The sequence below is a fragment of the Salmo salar genome, chromosome 25 (assembly GCF_965601325.2).
Source record: "Salmo salar chromosome 25, fSalSal1, whole genome shotgun sequence".
NCBI classification, from domain to species: Eukaryota; Metazoa; Chordata; class Actinopteri; order Salmoniformes; family Salmonidae; genus Salmo; species Salmo salar.
Window position 1 is genome coordinate 32,965,652 of NC_138315.1, and position 19,044 is coordinate 32,984,695.

At 46.5% G+C, this 19,044-nt stretch overlaps 2 protein-coding genes across 7 annotated transcripts; one reads left to right on the top strand and one right to left on the bottom strand.

The window, feature by feature from the left end:
* Positions 1-3,160: 3,160 nt before the first annotated feature.
* Positions 3,161-10,864, bottom strand: ttf2 (transcription termination factor, RNA polymerase II). 4 transcript variants are annotated; one of them, XM_014174076.3, is made up of 23 exons: positions 10,749-10,864; positions 10,295-10,409; positions 10,033-10,119; positions 9,860-9,929; positions 8,714-9,730; positions 8,398-8,518; positions 8,113-8,289; positions 7,837-7,994; positions 7,633-7,714; positions 7,379-7,498; positions 7,086-7,236; positions 6,852-6,957; positions 6,577-6,761; positions 6,307-6,460; positions 6,141-6,232; positions 5,957-6,045; positions 5,684-5,823; positions 5,068-5,241; positions 4,897-4,955; positions 4,352-4,505; positions 4,161-4,243; positions 4,008-4,082; positions 3,161-3,864 (listed from the first exon to the last, which is right to left on the bottom strand). In XM_014174076.3, the coding sequence occupies exons 1-23, from the start codon at positions 10,774-10,776 to the stop codon at positions 3,720-3,722; spliced, it is 3,582 nt and encodes a 1,193-aa protein (XP_014029551.3). In that variant the 5' UTR covers positions 10,777-10,864; the 3' UTR covers positions 3,161-3,719. The 4 variants fall into 4 exon arrangements, with proteins under 4 accessions (XP_014029551.3, XP_014029554.3, XP_014029552.3 ...); XM_014174079.3 differs by having other exon boundaries at positions 6,002-6,045; positions 10,749-10,855; XM_014174077.3 differs by having other exon boundaries at positions 5,966-6,045; positions 10,749-10,855.
* Positions 10,865-10,946: 82 nt separating this feature from the next.
* On the top strand, positions 10,947-19,020 carry LOC106586611 (centrosomal P4.1-associated protein). 3 transcript variants are annotated; one of them, XM_045707479.1, is made up of 18 exons: positions 10,947-11,072; positions 11,443-11,862; positions 12,132-12,258; positions 12,415-12,639; positions 12,824-12,992; positions 13,110-13,215; positions 13,386-14,063; positions 14,159-15,005; positions 15,125-15,233; positions 15,356-15,521; positions 15,783-16,064; positions 16,161-16,239; positions 16,365-16,507; positions 16,711-16,797; positions 18,000-18,140; positions 18,264-18,348; positions 18,449-18,542; positions 18,727-19,020. In XM_045707479.1, the coding sequence occupies exons 2-18, from the start codon at positions 11,464-11,466 to the stop codon at positions 18,917-18,919; spliced, it is 3,930 nt and encodes a 1,309-aa protein (XP_045563435.1). In that variant the 5' UTR covers positions 10,947-11,072; positions 11,443-11,463; the 3' UTR covers positions 18,920-19,020. The 3 variants fall into 3 exon arrangements, with proteins under 3 accessions (XP_045563435.1, XP_045563436.1, XP_082825233.1); XM_045707480.2 differs by having other exon boundaries at positions 10,947-11,063; XM_082969107.1 differs by having other exon boundaries at positions 10,947-11,063; positions 16,170-16,239.
* The last annotated feature ends 24 nt before the right edge of the window (positions 19,021-19,044 follow it).

A 19,044-nucleotide genomic window follows, 5' to 3' on the forward strand; every position in this document is an offset into this window, starting at 1 on the left:
CTGCACCACCACTAACGCGTTTACCCAGTCAGTCGGTTCTGTAACCTTGGTGACTATGTCAGATTGCTCCATGCTCTCCAACTCTTTCTTCAGACGGGCACGGAGAGCAAGGGGAATCTTTCTCGGTGGGTAGACCACAGGGGTTGCGTCTGGGTCAAGGTGAATGGTACATTCTCCTGGGAATAATCCTATTCCTGTAAAGACATCAGCAAACTCCTCCAGTACATATTCTGTCTCTACTGGTGCTGTTACTGATAAAACTAGCTTGATGAGGTCCATGTCTAAACATGCTTTAAGACCTAGCACTGCAGGTGCTCTAGTGTCAACAACGTAAAAGTCCAACATCATGTCACTTTCCTTGTATTTGCATTTGAAAGTACATGTGCCTTTTACTGGGAGCTGTTCACCACCATAACCAGTCAGTCTGCGCATGGTGGGCTGTAGCTCGCACTCAGATGTCAAGCTGCAGTACTTATTCAGAGGAATAATGTTTACTTGTGCACCAGTGTCTAGTTTGAACTTTAGCTTTATTCCTTGTGTTCCTATCTCAATGTCAGCAAAGGCTTGCTCTGTCTCTGATATGTGACTTTTCTGTGTCACTGAATCAATAAACAGTTCATCATCATTTGACTCTTTGATTGACATTTCATCTTCACTCACTGTGTGTACTGTTTTTCCACGGTAAGCTCTGCACACTTTTGCAAAGTGATTCCATTTACCACATTTAGTACACTGTTTTCCTTTAGCTGGGCAATATCCTTGTTCGCCATGCACTTTGTATCCACAATATCCACATGTTTTGGGGCGTTTTGAGTCTGTGTCGCTCTGTTTTGGAGTTATGTCTCTCTCCGTTCTGAAACGCGCTCTCTGGGCACCGGAGGGGGCTTTGATGTCTGCCTGACTGCGTGCACTGCTTGTTCACGTGATGCGCTCGTGCTGCGGCGCGAAATGGTTTTCATCTGAGCCTGTGCTAGCTCGTGAGATCTGGCTATGTCGATAGCTTTGTCCAGCGTTAGCTCAGACCCAACATTCAAAAGTTTCTCTCTCACTCGCGGTGAGTGTATTCCAAATACAATACGGTCCCTGACCATCTCATCCTTGTTTGCATAATCACAGTCTTTCACAAGCAGACGCAGCTCAGTCACAAACGGTTCAAAAGACTCGCTAGCTCCCTGTACTTTCTCATGGAATTTGTACCTAGCGAAAATTGCATTAGTCTTCGGCACAACATATGCTTCAAAACGATCGTAGTATGTTTTCAGTACCTTTGATTCAGCCTCTAAGTGTCCATGTGTTATAAATATCTCTCCCTTTTTCACCGATCCAGAGGAGCAGGTAGCAACACTTTTCCTCTTCTCCTCTTGCCTTCAGAGGACCCGTGAACATTAGCTCCACATGCTGTTTGTACTTACGCCATGCATCGGGTAAGTTTGTAGACTCCCAGTCCATTCGAGGTGAAGGAACTCCAGAAAAATCCATATTTTAAGACCATTTACTCTGACACCATGTCTTGTTTTGTACGCTTTGTACAAAATAAAACGCAGAACTACAGGATGTTTCTTAACATAACTCTTTATTAATTAACTAGCTACAACTGTATGTTCGCCTATCTCCAACCACGATCAACTGACCATGGCCTAACCGTCTGGGTGGTCTTAACCAATCACCGCACAGTAGGATACGGCGGTAAAATGCATCCAATTATAATTCGGTATGTATTCACATATGAATATTACACAACTGATTCGTTCTGGCATCAGGTCTGAGTAGGCCTATATGCAAAGACAAGATACAAATTAAGAATAGTCTGATGCGTGACAATATTAGCCTTTCACTTGTGAATGATGGCCAGCCTGTGCAGTAAGGCAAGAAACAGCACATGCCTTTGTTTTGCAACTTTTTAAAATTATAGTCACACACCTCATGTAGCATAGCACATAGTTGTATATTTTAAGGTTTGTATCACAACTAAAGTGGCCAAATAACTTCTTAAAATTAATCTGCTTTACAACCGGTGTAGAGCCTTTTGAGAATGGTGTTTCCCGCTAATTGATTGCATTTTGGAACATTCGTGCTAATAGCCTACTGCCTTGTGCACATTGCTGTGCTTATAATATGAAGAAATAGTCTTGATAGTTTATCAACATTTTCAGCTAAACGTTCTGATCTGTTGCATCAGCCTCATTGCTTTTAAGTTTTTTTGTTTTTGATGCTAGAAGTCTTGTATTCATTTGGGCTCCATCACATCCCTCAACTGTCCCAGAGTATATTAGGAATATTTATTTCTCAACTGTCCCAGAGTATATTAGGAATATTTATTTCTCAACTGTCCCAGAGTATATTAGGAATATTTATTTCTGGCACAGGACACATTGACCAATTAAAGTAAATTACATTATTAGCATGTCAAGTTTCCTTACAAAATGTTATTGCCAGTGGACGAGATTGGTTGTGAATAACCACTGGTTTTGCAAGGTGGTTGAGCGTTAGCAATATCTGTCAACAACCTCCATAGAAAAAGGCAAATCCTAAAATTTTAAGCATAAGAATCTACACAGCTTAACATCAGCAAATTGATTAATATTGCCTGTAGCCTAATGCTACTGAACATTTTAGCTTGAACAATGTGTATATTTACAGTGTTGCTAAACATTACTCCATAACCCCTCCCCTGTATGTACTTGTCTGAGTTAACATGCCTGAGTTTTATTCGAAACCATGTGACTGGTGGTTTAGGGACTTTCTCTTTCAGTGGGACAATCATTCCATCATCTCAGGTTTGAAAAACTCTGAACTGTGTATGGTTTTAACCAGAATACTTTCACAAACAACCCAAGTCATAACACACACTTTTGTAATACATCTGGCTGTACATTTGTATGATTACTGATTGTATTGTCTTTATTACAATACTGGGTTATCAACGGTCAGATGGGTCATTATCTGCTATTTGCCACTTTAAATTATTCTCTTAGCCACTTATGAAGACCCTGGGTCATTTTCACTGGTGGATTATTTAGGATGCTTTCTGTTATAAACATCAACTTTGTTTATGTATATTTCTTTGTTAATTCGAAATCTAAACATATTTTCACCCATTGCAGTGATTGTTCTTATGGAATTCATGCAACTTTTCATTCTCAGAATAAGCGGTTTGATCAACTGTAATAAATAATATTTTATTAAAAAACATCCAACAGCCTTGAGGAAGTCCTAATAATCAAACACTAAGAGTTTACAGACACAGCATAAGAGGTGAAAGTAATTAGGATTAGAAATAACATGACCCAGCAGAGATAAGTCAGTCTTATAAATTACACTTAGTGTATTCAATGAAAATACCATGTGACCTGACCAGGAGAAGCTCAAGGTCATTGCCGTAACACATGGAATACAGCATGTGAAACAGAGTGCTGGATATGGGAAATACAACAGTACACAACTAGTAGGCCTGAGGCTCTGCAACCTGCCAGAAGACCATATGGAGAAATGTAGCAGCAAAGCATTCAAATTAGCCACACTATGTGCCAAAATGTACTGTAGTGCTCAGTAACCAACAAGAGCAAAGGGGGTTTTCATCAACCAGATTCATACACAGCAAGTGTGAAGCCTTTACCAACACAACATAAATCCAGCAAACATAATTGTTTAAGTATGGCTGGCCCCGCTACTACCTGGTCCTCAGTCTGGCTGCCCCCACCACCATTACTTCCTGATCGTCAGACCCCAAAGATGACCCTGAGGTCAGCCAGGGAGAGCTTGGTGAAGGAGGCTCCAGTCCCTGACAGCACCTTCTGTGCGAGATCCTTCTTCTTCTCCTGCAGAATGGAGATCTTATCCTCCACTGTGCCCTCACACACAAACCTGCAGGGATAGGTACACATGCTATGTGTAAGCACTCACATCAGCAATCAGATTTATACAATGTCTTTATCCAACAGGGCACAACCTCAAAATATGTCAGTGAGATTTTCCTACAGTATCTCTGCACCCGAGCATGCTCTTACCTGTGGATGGTGACGTCTCGGTGCTGACCCACTCTGTAGATGCGGTCACAAGCCTGGTCCTCTAGAGCTGGGTTCCTGTCAGAACCATAGTATAAATCAATAAAGAACACTCACATGGTAGTGGTGGATGGGTGTGTGTGTTGTGGGTCTCACCAGTGCATGTCCATGAGGAAGAGGTGATTCCCTCCAATCAGGTTAATGCCCACTCCTCCAGCACACAGAGACACAAGCATCACCTAGAAACACAAAACACCTTGTCTAAACTCTACCCCCTACACTGTATCCAAAGCTGAAAGTAGGTAGCGCATATCACTATTTTATGGTCACGGTTGTCCATACGATACCCGTGGTCCTTTAGGGTTGGTGTTGAACTCTTCGACCAGGTCCATGCGGCGTTTGGGGTTGACAGTGCCATCGATGACAGCAAAGCTCAGGCCCATTCCCCTCAGGTGAACGGCCACGATGTGAAGCATGCTGGTCCACTGGGACACTATCACACTGACAGAGACAATGGATGATTATCATATATGATTACTGTACAATCAAACTGCAACATAACGACACATGCATTCAATCACTTTCTGACTGCACCCCTTTAGATTTGAACGAAGCCTTCCAGACGTGTTTGCTCATGGTAGAAGTGGTCAGAAAGTGATTTTTTGAACCCGAATGCCAAAACATTCAGGAGATAGAGGTGCTCAAAGTTGACCCATTTTGCATACCCCACCCTACCATGAGGGAAACATTTTCTATTACCAATAATCCTTTATTTGTCATGGACTTTAGTTGTCTATCAAACTCCTCTATATCTGTCTGCCAGGACTACATCATCCAGATGACACCAAACATTTGTAGTCTGAATGGGCTACATTTAGGTGTGTGGAATTACCTTTTCTGAGCCTCACTCTGCTGCCCGATCGCCTTCAGCTCTGTGAGAATGGCAGCGATCTGAAACAACAACAACATTAAGAGAATCAAGCAGGTAGTAGAGTATATAGATGCACCGGATAGCCATATAAAACAGAAACATTTTAGTATACATGGGGGCAGTTGACGTCACCTTGGTGCTCTCGTGGGTGTCCTTGAAGAGATCGGAGGCGAATCGGCTCCCATTGAGGGACACAGTGGCTTTGTGGTCAGGGCCCGAGGGCTCGGAGGAGAGGCACAGGGCATTGAGCTGCTCCTCAAGGGAGAGAGAGATCCCATCCCCCTGCAGCTCAGACGGATCCAGGGTCTTTGAAGAAGACACACAAAGAGAACACCAGGTAAAGACAGACCAAACTAACCCAGAGTCTGTGGAGCAAGACACACAGAGAAGAGCAGGAGGTAAAAACAAAACAGATGCCTGTTCCATAGACCCCAGAGATAAAAAAAAAAGAGAGGAGCGCAGGTCAGGCCCTCTCCACAGGTCTGGCTCCCGAGTAGCGCAGCGGTCTAAGGCACTGCATCTCAGTGCTAGAGGCCCCACTACAGACCCTGGTTCAATTTCAGGCTGTATCACAACTGGCCGTGATTGGTAGTCCCATAGGGCGGCGCACAATTGGCTGAGCGTCGTCCGGGTTAGGGTATGGCTCGGGTAGGCCATCATTGTAAATAAGAATGTGTTCTTAACTGACTTACCTAGTTAAATAAAAGGTTAAATAAAAAAATAAAAAAAGGTAAAAGTGTGTTTGTACCTTCTTCAACAGAGACGGATGGCAGCAGCTCTGTCTGAGTCGGAGCAATAGAGACAGGATGTGAACAGTGCTGGTGGGTCCCTGGGTCTGCTGGGAGGAGGACACAGAGTCCGCCTGGGACACGCCAAACTCACGAGCCACTGGGGGACACACACGCACACACACACTAAGGTCTCACATTAGTATCCTGTCCAAATTCACATGCCTCTGGAGAAAAAGACACATGAACTCAAACAGATTATTATTAAAAATACATTTAAACAGAAAGTTTACCTCCCTTACCCTTGTCAAAGGGATTGGAGTTGTCTCCCTTTTTACCATTGTCTCCCTCATGTCTCTTCAGATAGTTCTGCAGAGTGGACCTAGGAGAAAAAGTTTAAAGAATCGGTCATCCAGGTGTCATAAGCCGTAGACCCAGAGAGAGAAGTTTCAGATACCAATCAGACATAGTTGTTACCTGGACTGTGCAAACACCACATCGTAAACAGACTGCTCCTCTTCAGACAGCTTCAGGCGATGCACCTCACAGGTCCGATCTGGCAGATTCACCTGGAAAATGAGGAAGGAAATCAAGTTAGCTCATAATCCACATATGCTAATGTGTGTGACTGTGTGTCATGTACCAGAGGTTTTCCGGTAGAGTCCATCTGGTCTTTGGTGCGTCGGAGCAGCAGAGTTCTGGTCAGAATGTTAAGTCTCTCTCCTCCTCTCTTAGAGCCGTTGTCTACCTGGGTTTTCCAAAGCTTGAACTCATCAAATGGGGCGCAGCGCAGAAACCTGACAAACACAGGCAGAGACTTTACCAGAGGATTCTGTGGAGGGGGTGTATTGTTACTGGACATGTGGTATGATATGTGTAATATAAGGGTAGAGTAAGATATTGATGGACTTACTTGAGCAGGGCGTACATATCCAGTAGGTTGTTCTGGATGGGGGTCCCGGTAACAGCCCACCTGGCCTTGGCCCTCAGCTTACACACAGCCAAAGAGGTCTGCACCTTGGGATTCTTGATGTTGTGGGCCTCGTCCAGCACAATGCGGGCCCAGGCCACCCGCAGCAGAGGAGGGAGGGCTGATGGCTGGGGAAAGGGAGCGAGGGGACAACGTCGTAGCATCATGAGCACCATCAATACATTACACACTGTTTATCTCTGTGTGTTTATTCTTACCACATCCTTAGTATCCTTGCTAGGTTTCTCTGCATCCTCCTTCTGGACTGGGATCTCCTTGGAGACAAGGCTGTAGGTGGTCACCACCACATCATGCTCAGCCAGCCTATCAGAGAGCGGGAGATAGAAAACAAATAAAACGTGTGTCAAAAGCAACCTGTACACTTGACAGTCTTTCAGGTGACACAAGTGTGTTAAACTCAGGGAAACAGATGACTCAGGTGTGTGTCTTACACTTCGGCGTTCTTCTGGCGGTTGGGCCCGTGGTACAGGTAGATACTGAGTCGGCTGCTCTTGACGTGTCTCTCGATCTCCTTCTTCCAGTGATGAACCAAAGAGGCAGGGCAGATGATCAAAGTGCCCTGAGACACTACCAGGCTAGAGTCTGCAACACAATACAGGGTATAACAAATATATCATACACAAGTTACTAAATACATTATATATATACACATTGTTCACATACATTACCAAATATATCATAATACAGGTTAATAATTACATGAGAAGTTGCCATTTGATATTACCATTTTTGGAGATCCAGCCTTCCAATATAGTGTCTTTCTCCTCCTCCTCCTTTTGCTTCTTCTTCTGGGCCAGAATGAGAGCGATCATGGTGAGGGTTTTCCCCAGGCCCATGTCATCAGCTGAGGATTAGGGGAGAAATGTTGTTAACGCATTTTCTTTAGGTTTTTGAAATACTCTGGCCATTCAACTCCTTACAAAACCCCTGGGGCTGCTGCAATCAAAGCAACTACACAGACAGGCTGGTTGACCTTACCCAGGATCCCTCCACAGGGTTTCTGGGTCTCTCTCCACAGCAGCCAGGCCAGGGCTCGTCTCTGATGGGCCAGTAGAGGCACCTGACGAATGAGAACGACCACAACACCACAGTAGATTAGGGTACCATACCCATAGACAACAGTGTGTACAATATGAGGTTTAGAAGGGTTGAGGCATTGAGTAGTGTACAAGGTCGTCTTGCCTTGATGCCTTTCGGGTCCGTAACCTCAGCGTCGGGGTCGGGGCAGGACTCCAGGGAGCTGTGGAGGTGGTCAATGGCCTCAGATGTGGCGTTCTTCACCGCTAGCAGACGGTTGTCTGTCATCCTGCCTCCATAGAACGCTTGGCTCTGGGGGTTCACTGGACAATCAGGGAAAGACAGAAGATTTACTGACGGTGATCACAGAGATACGACAATATCTGACTAGAGCAGGTTACAAGAATAGCAAGTGTGTGTGTGTGTAGCCCTGTTCCATACCTCCATACATCTGAGTGTATCCCTGGCTGAGCTGCAGCCCCATTGAGCTGGTGGAGGCCTGGTACTGGAGGGGGGCAGGAGCAATGGGCAGTAGGACGGTGCCTCCCGGGCAGCTAAATGGGTTGTACTGGCTGGGTGTGGGCTTCGGTTTGGCATTACCTTCGTCACCCTGAGGCTCTAAAAACAGAACATTAAATTGAGTCTGTGCTTGAAGTACCTACAATGACCATACAGTAGGCAATGTTGTGGTTAGCCAAACAGTCCAGTATCCTGCTAGGGTCTTACCTGGCTCAGTGGAAGTGGTGAGGCAGAGAGACTCCAGAGTCTCCTCCAGGTCTTTGATCTGACTCTTCAACCTCTCCCCTTTATCGGGCAGAGCAGACATATTCACCACCGACAGAGTGGCCTGAGAAAGGGAAGGAGAGTTAATATTTAACTATTTATTTCAGTGTACATTCTGACACACACACACACACACACACACACACACACACACACACACACACACACACACACACACACACACACACACACACACACACACACACACACACACACACACACACACACACACACACACACACACACAGGTGTCCCTCACCTTCTTCTGTTTGAGCTGAGCGGTGAGCTGGCTGTGCAGGGCCCTGGGGTCCTCCCGCTGACCTTTGACCTGAGAGGCAGGCTGGAACCCTGGGAAGGATGTCAGGGCTTTCTGGACCAGGGGCACTGGTACTGGAGTCGTCGTCTGTGTACCTGGCTGAACTGACACAAACTGGACATCATCATCATCATCATCTTCATCACAACGCCACTCTCCAAATTGGTTCCCACGATGGGACTTGTCCTGGTTCTGCTGTGATGATGAAGCAGTCCTTTTCTCTGCCTCCTTATCCTGTTCAGTTGTTGGAGTGGAAAGTCGCTGCGCTGGTTTATCGGATTGTGGGATTGGGGTTTTGGTCTTCTCTGTGCTCTTAGGTGCTTGGGCGTCTTTAGAGGTAGTGCCATTTGGGTCGGAGGGGTTGCTCTTCTTCCTCTCTGTGCTTGGCTTTTTCCCAGCATGCTTTCCAGACTCTTTAAAGCTATTGGTTGGTGGCTCTCGTGGGGAGTATCCATGACGACCCTTTGAGGCTTTGTGTGGGTCCTCTGTATCCTGGGGTTTCGGGCTAGAGTTTTTGCTTTTCTCAGCCTCTCTCTGGCTGTCTTTGTTTGAGTTCTTGTTTTTGTCTTTCGTCTCCTTGGCAGTCTTTTCCTTTTCCTCAGGTGATGTTTCAGAACTTTCCTTATTCTCCTCACCTGATACCCTCTTCTTTATCTTCATCCCTGCTGGAAGCTGTTTGTCTCTCCAAGACTCCGAGGGACTTGACATCCCCCTCTCCTCCTCCTCCTTCCCCATACCTCGACCATGTTCGCTTTCTTTACCTACACTCTTGTGAAGCCTCTCCTTCTCTCCACCTTTCTCATTCTTTCCTTTGCCCTCCAGTCTCCCCCCATCTTGGAGTCTCCTCCACTCTGATGTCTGGTCAGTCTTGCCTGGGGCCTTGAATGGATTTCTCTCTGGGGGCAGGCTGGAGGGATGCAGCTGTCTGTCAGACAGTGGGTTGCGTTTCTCTGCCTCTGGCTGCAGGGGTGGAGCACTAGTCAGCCATTTTGAAACACATTCAACGAGTGCTTGCCATGACAGTAATAGGCTATGAACTAGGCAATGTATACTGTATGTTCATCATTACCAGTAGTTAGAGGTGCTTACCGCTGTCCAGGGAACATTGCCACACCACCTCTGACCTGCATTCTTCCCCAAAACACACCGGTAGTACAACCTGAGAAGAAGAAAAGAGAGTGAGACAGAGTATGATAATGCACCTGAACACAAACCACAGCTAGAGTTAGAGGAAGCATCCACACACATGCACACAGACAGACCTGTAGCCCTGCTGCTGCTGACTGTGGATGAGAGTCTGGAGTTCCACCATAGAATCCTCATGAAGCAGGCAGTGTGAGGCCGGGATACTAATGAAAGCCATAAAACAGATCAGTCATATCAGTAAATGACTATTGCATAAGTCCTGTACTTTGTTAGATGGCTTTTGAGAATGCCACGGTCAGATATCAGTTAGGATAGAACTAGTGCTCTTCATGAAAAGAGAAACAGGCGTCAATGAACTGACATGAGAGAACCACCAACCCTGCCACTTTGGTGAAATCGCAGGGAGACCCCTGTTGACGCTCCCCGCACAAGTAGAAGCTTTTACCCTTATTTGGCCCTTCTTTTACTCCCGTCTTCAGCATACATGTGCTGCCTGGTTAGTGTAAATACAAGTCAAATAGATCAAAACATGAGTTCATATTCAGTAAAACACGTCCTTGCCTTACTAACGTTATCACCCCTATTGGTTAATATGATGGCTCAATTCTGTTAATATTATTATTAGGCAGGTGGCTAGCATCATATTCGGCCTCAAGAGATGAAGAAAACACCATTGAGCCATGTTCCCAACGTGCTAACGTTAGATGGCTACAATAGCAAGCTAGCATACGTTTCAGAAAAGCATCTCGTTTTAGCAGGCACGAATAACAATATAATCGTTATGATAATGCAACACTTTGACTATGTCAATGCAAAAAATAAACACAGTTACCGTGGGTATTGCATAGTACAATCTCCATTATCAAGAAAAGTTTAAGATAATGGTCAAAGACGTCCAAAAGTAGAAATGCGTTTGAACTTCTTGAAACTTTCAATTGACCAATGGGAATTGTGTTTGAAAATCCCTTCCGAGTCAATTATTTAACGTTAGTTACTACATTACCCAAGTTGCAATGCGACCCATTTTTTTTTCTCTCTCGCGAGCTTTGTTTCGGTGTGGCGGAACACTTCGAAATCTCGAAACTCCCATTCGTTGTCTTCACAACGAAAATACCCTGAAAACGTGTACTTGTCGCATGTAAACAAGGTACGTTATGTAAGTTCGCTATGTATCCATCATTATATAATTGAAGCACAAATGTTGTCTTACTTGCCTGCCATGGTAAGACTTTGTTGCAAGCTTGCTAGCCAAACCAAGGCGTTGTCAATGGAGTGGCAGGTGCTAACGTTATTAACGTTAGACTAACTTCTTGCATCTAGTGTAAAAGGCACAGTGGGCAAACTGTAGGTAGCAAGCTGTTGCTAACAGTACTTTTAAACTGTCATTTTTGCCGTAGCTAATGCCTAACTACACTGTGCCATTCATAACTAGCTAAAGTAGGTAGCTAGCCACTTGATCGTTCATTCTGAATGAGGCACGCCTTATTATTGACCTGTCTCTAAAATCTGATTTACTCTCGGTTTAGCCCTGTCTGGAGAGTACTTTCATGGCATCTCCAGCTGGGTTACAGGCTCAGCAGTGCCAAACAAACTTCCTCGCCCGATGGATGCCAAGCAGCTCTCGTGCCGTGGTTATCCTGAACCACTCCCTAGACCTGGCTGAGTCTCTTCGACATAGCTCTGTCTGGGGGTCCCGGGACGTGGACGATTCATTCGCCTCTCAATTCCTTTGCCTCAGTGTAAATTCCCTCGTCCATGATGCTGAGTCTGGGACAGAATTGAGCAAACAGAACCAGCGACCTGGGGATAGGCCTTTGTCTGAAAGACAGTTTGCTGGACTGCAGACAGCGGCGTCTCAAGGGTTGACGTTACCTGGAGAGATGGACAGTATGGAGAAGTTGGTAAAGCAGTCTCAGGACCTACCCCGGATACTCGAACTTGAACAGGTAAGAAAAAAACCCATTGTTGAATGGCTTCATAAAATATTTGAATGGCTTGTCAAACTGAATGGCAAACTGTTTGGAATGGCTTGTCACAGCTTGTCACTTCCATGTAGGTAGGCCTGTCTAGTGTTGTACAACAGGAACATAAGCACTGCAGCCCATAGTGCTGTTATCTAGGCCTATGCTTTGTTGTAATTGAGGCACTGATTATTGATGTTGTGTGCTGTATTTGGAAGCAGTGCTTATTGGTAGTATAATGTGCCGTGTTTCAGCTGAGGCAGTGGCAGCAGCACATGCAGGAGCAACTGAAAGCCCACCAGCTGGAGGAGCTGGTCCGTCTCCAGGAGGAGCAACAGAGGCTATTGGGCATGGTGCATGTGGCTCAACAGGATGGAGCAGGTACTGAAAACACGCTCACACTGTATTATTGCTGTGTTATTGCCATGTCATTGTTGTTATTTCGGTGGTATTACTCAGCAATCTGGATGGAGCAGGAAGCACCAGTTATTGAGTTTGACACCCCTGATTTAGACAAGACTGTGTGGTTTCCCACAGATTACATAGAGACCTCCAGGTTGACGGGAGCAGACTGGAGAGAGGGCACTCTATTGGGAGACGCCCCCCTCTCTCAAAGTTCCCCAACAGCCCAGAGCTTCCCTATAGGCCCCCCACAAGGGCCTGCGTCTTCCCAGCTTTGGAGACAGGGGCCTACCTTCCAACAGCCTCCAAGGGGCCAGGAGCAGGAGGGAGAGGATCAGGACCGAACACTGGGTTGGAAAAGTGCTTACTGGGGGGGAAATGTACTTACCATGACTGTGATATGTGGTTGTCTTACCTAGATACCTTAAGAGGGAGGCACTAACTGTAAGTAGCTCTGGATAAGAGCGTCTGCTTATTGACTAAAATGTGCCAAAGTGCTTAAAAGCATTTTAAGTGCTTTTTACATGAGCGTTGACTCAAACAGGGACAGAAGCATGGAGCAGTCCACACAAACATCAGCTGAGTGGGAATGCTGATCATATGGGTGATAATGAGATGGAAGAAGTCATGTTATCCTCCCATTCTACTCCCTCTATGACTGAAGAATGCAAAGCATACAGAGGAGATGACAGTGAACTAGACTCACAGGACAGGTAAATGTTTAATTTAATATTTGAGATGAAAATGTCTTAACACTTTATTTCACTATTCTCTGTCAGCTGACTACAAAGAAGCGATTTAGCTGTGTGTTTATGCTCTACTCATTAAAGACCCATTAAACAAGGAATAGAGGGGCAGAAGCAGACGTTTGAGGAGCTCCTGGAGGAAGAGCTGAGACTGGAGGAGCAGAGACTGAAGACCACCCAGCAGCAGCAGGTCAGAAACTAAACCTATCATCACTACACTAAATATGGGCTGTGGCGCTCACACAAGTGACAAGTTTGAGGTTGATTTAGGTATGGTGGTCTTTGGAGCTACAGTACCATTCCCTTTTTTGGGGGGCATGCAACATTGCTAATGCTAAGCTCTTCTCTCCATCCCAAAAGAGCCCAGAGGCAGTTGAAGGTGCCATTCCCAAAAGGGTCTTCCTGAGGCAAGGGGAGGGCCTCTCCAGATTCACCAATAGAAGCAAAGCCCCATTACCCAACAGACAGAGACCCCAAAAAGACCCCAAACCCCAGGGGACCTTAGAACCCAATCCCACCCAGAGGGTCAGTCAGTGGCCTCCCATACAGCGCAAGACTGCTGTGCTCAACAAGGCGAATAGACCCAGAGATCCCTGCTCACCCCCCCTGGACAGTGGCAGTCCAGACAGCAAGGCAGCGCAGCCAGAGGAAGTGAGACCCGGAGTCCTGGGCAGTCACCACAGACAGAACATGGCGACACCTGACCTTCTGAGACCTAGGGATGTGATTAGTAATAAGGTGGGTGGGACTTCTCAGCCTGTGAGTAGAACTCCTGCAGCTGCAATTAAACAGTTTGGGCTTGAGGAGAGGACTGGGGCCCTGCAGAGGAATGGAAGTGGTCCATTGAGACTAGATGGAGCAGCAGAGGGAAAACCAGGCGTTGTTTCAGAGTATTCCTTTGAGCTGTCGTTTCAGGAGAAGCTGCAGCGCTGGGACTATGACCGTCACAAGGAGTGTGTGGAGCTGGGAGAGTTTGAGCTGCTGGAGCGGGCAGCCAAGGAGCTCTCTTTCTCCTCCAACTCATCCTTCGTCATGAAGGTTTGTAATGCTTTTTATCATGTATGGCATTAACATTTTTTTGTATGTTTCACAAATTAATGCTACACAATTGCTTAGTAAATGTAAACCTACAGGTGCTGCAGTTGGACCAGCAACACCCCCTCCATGGCAGCTGGGGGCGCCACCCGCGACGCCTGTCCTCCACTCCAATCAAATCCCCCAAACCCTCACCAACTAAAGGTATTCACAGCGGAGGCACCAGTAAAAGTGGCCTAGGAACAGGGACCAGCTCCTCTGAATCATCAGGAGTATCTGCTGTGAGGGCAAAGGAGGTTGTGATGAGGGAAAAAGGAAAAGCCACTGAGGAGGAAGATGAAATGAGTGACTGCAAACAACATGAGGAAATCTGTATCTCGTTCCACAGAAGCTCTGAATTCGGGGATCAGGAGGAAGTAGCCCGACTGCCGTACCAAACTATATTTCCCAGCAACCCCTGGGAAAACACGCTCCCCACATCCAACCCTCCATACGACAAGAGTTCATATCAGGACAGAGAGGGGGGCTTAGGCCAGGCAGAGGGGGGCAGGGAGAGTGACCTTGATGACTCCATCCTATTGGAGGACAGAGAAGAGGGGGACCACAAGGGTCGGTTGGTGTTTGATGACGATGACACCTGGAATGACCTGGAGGAGGCTGGCAGAATCGTTGAGGACCCCATCAGAACAAAAGGCGCTGCTACAGGAAACAGCCACACTCTCACAGTAACAGGGAACGACGTCTCATCCCCAGAGAGGACGCTGAAGAGAAAGGTGGCTGTGGCCAAAGGGGCCGAGCTGGAGAGGGTGTCAATTATCACAGCAGCCAACCAGGAGCCAGATTCTCCTCCCGCCTCCCAGCTTATGGCCAGGCTGTTCCCCTCGCTGAAGCCCAAGACCCAGGCCCCCCCTCCACCAGAGCCTAGGAAGTCTGAGAACGGACCAGGTGAGAGAGACGGTGCAAACACACTCTTAACCCAGGGGAGCATCTCAACAGCAACTGTTTTCCCTTCCAAAGTTGGTAGCACCAGCATTAAAACTGTGTGTGTGTGGGTGGGTGGTCAGGCCAGCAGCTGCAGTCCAGCCAGCTGAGGGAGAGAGAACGATTCAGGACAGAGAACGCTGCCCTGGCCAGACTCCGACTGGAGAACAAAAATAACCAGGAATATCTCAGGTAACAACCATCTGGTCTGACCTGGAATGGGACGGTTTTCCCCTCATTCAAAGGCATTGTTACAAAATGAATATTTAATAACCCCCATATTAAAATTATTAATATTGGCTATTCTATTCCAGGAAGGAGAGGGCAGAGTTTGAGCAGCAGAAGGCTGAGGAGCTGGCCAGGTTTGAAGATTTCAAGAGGGAGGAGACTAAGAAGCTGCAGAAGGAACGCAAGGTGTTTGAGAAGCACACCGCCGCCGCCAGGGCCATACCAGACAAGAGGGAGCGCGACGAGATCCAGGTGAGATGTTTTAGTCATTTAGTAGACACTCTTATCCAGAGTGACTTACAGGAGCAATTAGGGTTAAATGCCTTGCTCAAGGGCACATCAACAGATTTTTCACATAGTCGGCCCGGGGATTCGAACCAGTAACCTTTCGCTTAATGGCCCAACGCTCTTAACCGTTAGACTAACTGCCGCAGCACACACACACACACACACACACACACACACACAGACAGGTCTTGTATCCGTCAACGACCTTGCCCCTGTCCCCCCCAGGCCCTGAAGCAGCAGCTGAGTTCCCTACACAAGGAGCTGAAGTGGAGAGAGAGCCGCTGGTCCACCACACACAGCCGTCTCCGACAGCAGATAGACTCCCTGAGCTCAGACAACAGTGCCCTGAGAGACGAGGTCCGCACCCTGGAGAAACTACGCCTCAGCACCTGGAGGAAGACTGGGACAGACAGCGACAGAGAGGAAGACAGGCGGGAGAATGAGAGGGAGGGACCCAGGCCATTCGACAGCAACATTGCTCTTGGAGCCAGGGGCCTCAAATCGGCAGTGAGTTTACAGATTTACTACTACCACCATTTTGTGAATTTCCTGTGTTCTGAATTCACCACGAAGGTTGTTCATTTCTCTGTTGGACTAATGCAGTGTGTTCAGAGTCCTGACACAGTGAGGAGCAGCCCACCACAGAGCAGTAGCTCCTCTAGAGGCAGTGCTGCTATTGAAGGTACAAGGAATGCAGCTACATATGGACTAATCATAATACTTACCACAGACTAGGAGTTAAATCAAGAAATGATATTTATTCATTCATATGTGGAGGTATTGTTCTACATTGTGTTTCTTTAACAGACGGTATCAGGGGCATCCTAAAGAGGTCAGCCCCTACACCAGCCGCAGCACCCGATCCCAGTTACAGCTCAGACGAACAACCATCTTTGACCAGAAGTCACCACCCACCACAGAGCCACGACCACTCACACAACCTATCCCCTGTGAGTTAGGACCGCGCATAGCCTTCATCTGACATAAATCACTAGCCTTTTTAATGATTTAATGAAAGTACCTCCATGGCATAGCTCCACACTGCTATACACCCAGAGAAATTACATAACTGTATTAGTCATTTTAATAGGATCTCTGTGTATACACCACCATTGTTGTTGAGTGTTGCTGTGGTGTTTGATTGTACCCACAGAGGGCTCCAGGTCTGCAGACTGAGTCCACAGAGGTCAACGAGCAGCAAGAGCTAAGTCAGGATGTCATCATTCACCGTGATGGAAAGGTGAGGAGGGATGAGAAGGATTGGGAGGGAATTCTGTGAAAATTATTTTGAATTTAGTTTGTCACTCAAAGCAGGTATTGTCTCAGAGCCATACATTCATTATATTAAGAGAGTTCGGCCAGGTTTTAGAACAGATGCCATGTTAGCGCCTTTATTCTCAAAATGTCGATGTAACAAAATGAGAGCGCCTCTGACAGTTCCCGCTGAAACGACTGTAAACAAGCAAAACGGAGCAGCTAATTTGACAGGCGTTTTATTTATTAGGATTCAGGATAATGTGTATCCAAGGCAGTACTGTGTTGTGGTGTCAACAAACTGCATATCTGCTTTCACTGGACATCATCATAGTTTTCAAAACCTATAAGAAATAAAGAGCACAAGGCGGAAGCGTCAATTATCACTTAGCAACGGCTATGGAGGAGAAAGTGGAGTCTCGGAACGTTCAGACAGAAACCGCAGTGGCCCGACTTTATAAATACTGCACACTGAGTCACCTTCCTAATACTGAGTTGCACCCCCTTTTGCGCTCAGAACAGAATCAATTTGTCGGGGCATGGACTCAAGGTGTCATGCGTTCCACAGGGATGCTGGCCCATGTTTACTCCAATGCTTCCCACAGTTGTCAAGTTGGCTGGATATCCTTTGGGTGGTGGACCATTATTGATAAACGGGAAACTGTTGAGTGTGAAAAACCCAGCAGCATTGCAGTTCTTGACACACAACTGTACCATACCCCATTCAAATCTTGTCTTGCCCACTCATACTCTGAATGGCACACAAACACAATCCATGTCTCAAGGCTTAAAAATCCTTCTTTAACCCATCTCCTCCATCTACACAGATTGAAGTGTTTTTAACATAAATAAAAAAAGTTAACTAGGCAAGTCATTTAAGAACAAATTCTTATTTACAATGACGGCCTAGGAACAGTGAGTTAACTGCCTTGTTCAGGGGCAGAACGACAGATTTTTACCTTGTCAGCTTGGGAATTTGATCCAGCAACCTTTCGGTTACTGGCCCCAACGCTGTAACCACTAGGCTACCTGCCATCATAGCTTTAACCTGGTCAGTCTGTCATGGAAAGAGCAGGTGTGCCTAATGTTTTGTGCACATGACTCTGGATTTTATTCATGGATTTATTTAGTGCTTTTCCAGGAGCTCAAAGTGCTCCACATTGACTGGGGTATGTGTTCCTGTCTAAGATGGAGAGGGTGCTGGCCTGTGGAGGGAGACTCATCATCTTTCCCAATGGGACCAGGAAGGAGGTGTTAGCGGACGGACTGACAGCCAAAGTCACCTTCTTCAACAGGGATATCAAGCAGGTTATGGCCGACCAGAGAGTGGTGGGTTACTGACAGTGACCTTAGTGCTTTAGCTCAACACCTTTCTTAATCAGTGTGCAGACATCTTAAGTGGGATATTAAACTTACATGAATCCCAGATCAGTGTGTGTGGTCCTCTTACAGATCTACTACTATGCTGATGCCCAGACCACTCACACCACCTATCCTGACGGCATCGAGGTTCTGCAGTTCCCCAACAACCAGACTGGTGAGATTTGATAAACTTTTCATTATTATACTTAATTACCTCCTCCTCCACCACTTTGTTCTGACCCGAACCGTGTATAAGTCCTCATTTCCTTTTGTAGAGAAGCATTTCCCTGATGGCCGTAAGGAGATCACGTACCCTGACCAGACAGTTAAGAACCTGTATCCAGATGGGACGATCATACAAGTTAACCTGTAAGTCCACGGAGCTCACACCTCTATCTATCCACGTTCTCTACACTGACATGCATCTGGTCAGGTAAAAGCTCTTGATGAAGAGTTCCCAATCTGTCCCTTTCGTGAAGTCAGTGGTTACAAGGGGTTTTGTTTAAGTACGTGTGTATCTCAGCACTGTCCTCATGTTCACGTTCTCCTCCAGGGATGGCAGTAAGGAGATCCAGTTCAACACAGGCCAGAAGGAGGTCCACACAGCAGACTATAAAAGGAGGGAGTACCCAGATGGCACTTTGAAGACGGTCTATACAGATGGCAGACAGGAGACCCGCTACACCACCGGACGCCTCAGAGTCAAAGACAACGACGGCAACGTTGTCATGGACAACAGGCCCTAGGACTGTTTACGCTAAGGCTGAATCACAGTTGAGTTTCGAAGTTTAGTTTAATGTGGTGCGAGTGTTTTATTTGTAAAATAAATGTTTATCAAATCCCTGTGCATACATTTAGGGAGTGTATTAAG